This window comes from Xenopus tropicalis, chromosome 3 (assembly GCF_000004195.4).
Source record: "Xenopus tropicalis strain Nigerian chromosome 3, UCB_Xtro_10.0, whole genome shotgun sequence".
Taxonomy (NCBI): Eukaryota; Metazoa; Chordata; class Amphibia; order Anura; family Pipidae; genus Xenopus; species Xenopus tropicalis.
The window spans coordinates 149,586,886-149,593,537 of NC_030679.2; the positions used below are offsets into that span (position 1 = coordinate 149,586,886).

The 6,652-nt window shown below is 44.1% G+C and overlaps 1 protein-coding gene across 1 annotated transcript; it reads right to left on the reverse strand.

The window, feature by feature from the left end:
- Positions 1-993: 993 nt before the first annotated feature.
- LOC116409846 lies at positions 994-4,729 on the reverse strand. The gene is made up of 2 exons (XM_031899580.1): positions 3,739-4,729; positions 994-1,543 (listed from the first exon to the last, which is right to left on the reverse strand). The coding sequence occupies exons 1-2, from the start codon at positions 4,120-4,122 to the stop codon at positions 1,265-1,267; spliced, it is 663 nt and encodes a 220-aa protein (XP_031755440.1). The 5' UTR covers positions 4,123-4,729; the 3' UTR covers positions 994-1,264.
- Positions 4,730-6,652: the final 1,923 nt, after the last annotated feature.

Below are 6,652 nucleotides of genomic sequence, written 5' to 3' on the forward strand. Positions count from 1 at the left end.
CCTGCTGAAAAAGGCTGAATCCAAGTCCGGCTTGGGACTCCTCCAGTTACATGGGAGTAGGAGAAACAATTGGTTACCTGAAAGCAGTTCTAATGTGTAGCGCTGGCTCCTTCTGAAAGCTCAGACTCAGGCACACTTTACTGCAGCGCTGCAAGTTGGAGTGATATCCCCCCCCTCACCCCCAGCAGCCAATCAGCAGAACAATGGGAAGGGAGCAAGATAGCAGCTCCCAGTAGGTATCAGAATAGCACTCAATAGTAAGAAATCCAAGTCCGGCTTGGGACTCCTCCAGTTACATGGGACTAGGGGAAACAATAGGTTAGCTGAAAGCAGTTCTAATGTGTAGCGCTGGCTGAAAGCTCAGACTCAGGCACACTTTACTGCTGTGCTGCAAGTTGGAGTGATATCCCCCCCCTCACCCCAGCAGCCGATCAGCAGAACAATGGGAAGGGAGCAAGATAGCAGCTCCCAGTAGGTATCAGAATAGCCCTCAATAGTAAGAAATCCAAGTCTGGCTTGGGACTCCTCCAGTTACATGGGAGTAGGAGAAACAATAGGTTAGCTGAAAGCAGTTCTAATGTGTAGCGCTGGCTGAAAGCTCAGACTCAGGCACACTTTACTGCTGTGCTGCAAGTTGGAGTGATATCCCCCCCCCTCACCCCCAGCAGCCGATCAGCAGAACAATGGGAAGGGAGCAAGATAGCAGCTCCCAGTAGGTATCATAATAGCACTCAATAGTAAGAAATCCAAGTCTGGCTTGGGACTCCTCCAGTTACATGGGAGTAGGAGAAACAATAGGTTAGCTGAAAGCAGTTCTAATGTGTAGCGCTGGCTGAAAGCTCAGACTCAGGCACAAGGCACTGAGATGGCGCCTACACACCAATATTACAGCTACAAATACATTTGTTGGTTCAAGAATAAAAGGTTAAATGGCAGAGGGAATTATTTGCTGTGTAACAGTGTCATTTAGAGATAAAAAGTGCCCCATAAATATCATGTCAAAATCCCCCATTTTTTATTGACAATTTTTATTTCAAATCTTGAAACAGATATTAAGCCTTTAGACATATTGGATTCTACAGTTATGCTACCTCAAAGGCCTAATAAACACTTGTATTAGCTATACTTTATATAATTCAAAGGAAAAAAAATCTAGAAAGGGGAAGAAAAGCAGGTAAAAGAAACAAGACAGAAAATGAAGGCTAAAATTTGCGTATGTACCCCTTACTTATCATTACAAAATCCCTTTAATAATTTTATTTTTTCATTCCAGAGTTTGCAGGGGTACTTCTTCTGGGTTCTGATCATTGTCCCCAGAAGCTGAATGGTTGGCACGCGCATTAGTGTTTTTCATTGTTTCTCTTGCTTCTTGTTCTCGTGCTATTTTCTTTTCATCTTCTTTTAACTTCACAATTGTGTTTTGTAAGAGAATTTCCGCTTCCATCTCATCATAGTGTTTTGCACAGTTTTTTGTACAGCCACATGCAGGCCATGTGATGCAATAGGCAATGATAAGCAGTGCAAAGGTACACACTCCAGCCATCTAGATTGAAGAGAGAATGTATTTAAGACTGTACAGAAGCAGCAGAATGTTGGGTTATGGGGAGAGGAGCTAGGTGTAGGGTAGGCATATTCAGCACCCCCAGAATCTACAGTTGCCTATGACAGTAGTAGCTTAGCCACCCCATTACTCCAGTCAGTGGCCTCTTAGCCATTCTCTCCCCTAGCACCGCAGACTCCTTTCCAAAAACAGTCAGCCCAGTGCTCTAGGAACCCAAACTCTTCCTTAATACACCAAGACTTTAGCCACACATTTAGCTCCCTAAGCTCCCGCTGCCTTCCTAAACGCCTTCCTTTCCCCTGCCTCCATATACAAGTTTGCTACAATGGGAGAAACTGGTGAACCCATTGCACAGCCATGTTTTTGCTTGTAAAATTGGTCCTTGTATTTGAAGTATGTGGTGTTAAGGCACAAATCTAGCAATAAACATGTTAGGACTGAGCTTCATTCTGCTGTTGAGGGTGTTATCTTTCTGCAGTCGATTTCTTACAGTCTCAGTAGCCTCTGTGGTAGGTATACATGTGAACAGTGAAGTGACATGCCTGGGGTACAGGCGGTGGTATAAAGCTCAATCAATGGCTTCCTCCTTTTCAAGTTGTTGTAGGCAATCTATCACCTTTTTCTTGTAACTGCTGCTTGGGTCTCTCCTTAAAGGTTCATATGTATTGCTATCACTGAGAGGGGGGTGTTCTGGCACTAGACAAGGCAGCTGACACTTTTAGTCGGAGTTGTTCTGCTTCCTCCACCTTTATATGGTTGTTATTGATGGTTGCTATTGATGTACCCCAGGCATGTCACTTCACTGTTCACATGTATACCTACCACAGAGGCTATTGAGACTGTGGCTGTGATGAGCTCAACCACTGGGATGTGTTGTGGTGTCACTGCATAGTTTAGCCCCTTGGCTTCAGAGAGGTGACATCTGAAACTCACAGAGGTGGGAATGCTGTGGAGTTACTTTGAAAGGGTTACCAAAGTATCATGCAATCCTTCAAAACAGGTGTTACTTGTTAGAGTTGCATGAATGGATGTGTGAAGAGTTCTGAAATTCATGCAACTCTAACACGTAACACCTGTCTATATGAGTTGCATGATACTTTGGTAATCCTTTCAAAGTAACTCCATAGCATTCACACCTCTGTGAGTTTCAGGTGTCACCTCTCTGAAGAGTTACAAAGTGCCATTGTGATTGGATGAGTGGAAGAGTATATATGCCGAGGACTTCCCATACCAGTCAGTTGAACTGAAGAAGCTGCTCGGATGAGTAGTGAAACATCTTCAATGATGACTTAACAAGTCCAGTTGCTTTAGATTTATTTATACTAGATATACCATGACCCGGATGAATGAAAATCTTCAGTCATATTCTGAAAAAATGACATTGGAGGACCTTTCCTTAATCTTAGAGCCTAAATCCCTGAACTCACTCTTTAAGGTCCCCCACCTACCGTTCATTTTGTCATTAGTACCGATATGTACCAAGACAGCCGGGTCATGCCCAGCCCCTCCCAATAATTTGCCAACCCGGTCAACCACATGCCAAACCCTGGCACCAGAGAGAGAAACAAACCATTCAGTTGTAGCAATCCGGACTACAGATTACTAGTAATTGAATTCCCTATAACCACGATCAAATTAGGCCTAGCTCTGCTCTCCTCCCCACCACTACTAGAGAAACTGGTCTCCTGGTTGTAGAGGGATCAGCCTCATCTAGAACCGCCAGTCCAGAGTTCACGCTCCCATCTTCTTCACACAATCTGGCAAATCTGTTAGGATGCGCAAACCCTGGAGCAGCCTCCCTTTTACTTTTCCCCACACTAGATTGTCTAACTGTCACCCAGCTTACTGCCCTATCATCCTTTCACTGTTCCCCTCCCCCCCAAACTATCTGACCCAGCTCAAGATCAATTGAACGCAGTGTTGCAACTTGTTCCTCTAGTGCTCTAACGCGAGCCTCTAAAGTAGCAATTCGCTCACATCCACAACAGAGGTAGTCACTTTGGAACTGTTGTTCCACAACCGCATACATGTGGCAGGCTGTGCACTGTGTCAGACCTTCAGTCTTGCTGCCACTCATTCTCCCAATGAGTGATCCCAAAAGAACCCTTATCCGGAAAACCCCAGGTCCTGAGCTTTCTGGATAACAGGTCCCATACTTTAATAATGTTAAATCTTACCTGAATTATTTGTCTTTTTATGTCTCCTTCACCGTGTGGGAGTATACAGTACAGGTACCGGCCATCCACAATCAAAATCAGCACCCAGATCACAGGAAAAGTAAAAAGACTAATTAGTCCATAGCACATTTTTGCGCAGCATCCATGATTTCCCTGACATAGTGTTACTGGGGTAAACTTCCATCTTACAAAAACAAGAATGGCAGCTGGCAGCACAAAAAACGTAAGGCTGTAAAGCACCCTGAACACAGGATAGCCCTCGGGGCACTCAAATTCTGTTTCCAAGAATCTCTCTAATCCCAGCAATAATAAAGTCAGGAGAAAGGTTTTAACAAAATGAGAATTGTAGTCGGCCAAAGCTTTGAATGTGCTTGCAAGGGACATTTTGAGCAGAAGAAGTCACGGTCAGTGTCTGTGAGGAGCTGCCGGGTACAAGTGGAGCATTTCCCTACAGCGAGAGGAGGTAGGAGATGGGGAGGGGACCAAAGTTCTCCATCTGTACCTTCAAAAGCTCAAAATGCTTTCACTTTCAAATTTGTACTGTGCTTGTGTTCTGTATTTTCACTAGTTCACCCGGTGCCCCTGTGAGGCTTTGCTGTATCTGTGGCTTCAGCTTTCTCAGGGCAGAATAGGTGCATTTAGTTACCCTTACTAAACCTGATCTAGTTGCGGTTTTCAGACGTTACTAAACCTGCTGTTTTCAGAAGACCTGACGCCCAGACATAAAAGGCTGTACAGAAGACCTTTTCAAATTAAATATGAAACCGCAATTATTATTTTTTATCCATCTGAGCTGTCAATCATATCATGCCTGCCCTGCCTCTAAGCTAGAGATGGGGCATCTGATTATCAACCCAACAGTATCTTCAGCTTCTCTGACAGATGCAAACCCACTTTCTGCAAATGTTTTGCTGATTTCCAATGATCCCTAAGCTCAGCTTGTCAACAACAGCACAGAGCACACTGAGCATGTGCAGAGCCACTGACACCCACAATATGGGGAGCTGCTGGGAATAGCTTTGAAAGCAAAACTCATTACTGTTAGAACTCCTGAGTTGGTACAGTAAGTTCAATATTTAAAATATGTTTTTCCTAGACATATTCTTTTCCCAGATTTAGTTGAACTCATTCAACAAACTGGTTGTTAGCCAATTTCCTTAGTGGATTTATGATTTATCCCCGTTAGTAGCAGCCACGGCACATTCAAAACTTTCTTACTGAACGTTTTCATTTGTGAATTCATTTTTTTCAGCCCCGTCTCTCAACCCCTTAGCCACAGTACTAGGGTTGCATATAATCAGTATAACATATATTTATATATAACACATAAATCACATCTTTCAGTGTATATAACAAGTTAGCTCTTCAAATAAGAATATGCAATAATCATAATACAGTTTAAAATATAGGAGTAATACATTTATTCAAGGATAACAAAATAACAGAATCTGTTAAAAGATTTCCTTCTCCTCCTGTAACCCACTCGGCCCCCTCCCTCAGGAATTTGCTTTGGCTGTTGGCTTGTGGGCATTAGAGATGTAGCGAACTGTTCGCCGGAGAACTAATTCGCACGAAAATCGGGTGTTCGCAAGTTCGCAAACTTTTAGCGATGTTCGCAATTTTGGGTTCGCCTTAGCTGGAGCCAAATTTTGACCTCTCACCCCAGAGCCAGCAGATACATGGCAGCCAATCAGGCAGCTCTCCTTCCTGGACCACCCCCGGACCACTCCCTTCCATATATAAACCGAAGCCCAGCAGCCATTTTACATTCTGCCTGTGTGTACTTCATGAGTTAGCATAGGGAGAGAGCTGTGCAGGGGTTTGAGGGACAGTTTAGGTAGCTTTGCTGACTAGTAATCTACTTTCTACTGCTCTGTATGTAGCTGCTGTGGACAGCTGTCCTGCTGATCTCATCTGCTGTAACCCAATAGTCCTTGTAAGGACTGCTTTTATTTTCTGATTACTGATTACAACAACATATATTTCAGAGAAATTTTTGCCCTTGATCCCCCTCCTGCATGTCACTGCCCAGGTCGTGGCACCCTTTAAACAACTTTAAAATCAGTTTTCTGGCCATTTATGGCTTTTCTAGGTTTCAAAGTTCGCCTTCCCATTGAAGTCTATGGGGTTCGCAAAGTTCGCAAAAGTTCGCACTTTTTGGCAGAAGTTCGCAAACGGGTTCGCAAACTTTTTATGTGAGGTTCGCTACATCCCTAGTGGGCATGCTCAGTTGTCCTAAACTCAGATTACAAAACATGCCCTCCAGTATGGCAGCCAGTAAAGAGATGGCATTGCTGGTTCTCATAGAAACTCAGCTCTAGCTGTCTGCTTCAATTTTTTTTTCCTAATGCAGGGGATCAGAGTAAGGTTCCCATCCAACCCCATATCACGGGGACCGGCCCCGTTTCGAGACCTTCGCCCCCGTGGAACATGTACCCTGAGAAAGGTCCCTGTCAGCTGTCTTAGCTGCATGGGAGGACAGAATGCGATTGGGCAGAGCAAGCCTTGCACAGAAACACAGCAAGTAGTTTTGTGTATTTCAAATAGTGCAGCACCTCAGTCAGGCATCGTCTGTCCTGATAATATTTTAACTGCAGGTGCGGAGCTGTTTGTAAATCATGAGCACGAAGGAAAGCAATGGAGGTGTTTGGTGAGGGGAGCGGGTCTGTGAAATTGTAAACCTGGGACAAGCTAATGACATATTTCGCATTCCACCACAGTCAGTCAGCTGTCAAGTGAACTTAGATTAATGTCTTTTTCTTTTACCTGCCATGTGTATGCAGTGAAAGTGTGAACATTTTCCATAAGGGTATGTCTGGGCCCTGAAGGAGGGAATGGGGACTGATATGTGTTGAATTAACTTGCTGCCCAATATTAGATGCACTAGTATACATGGAATTAGCACTGTATTTAT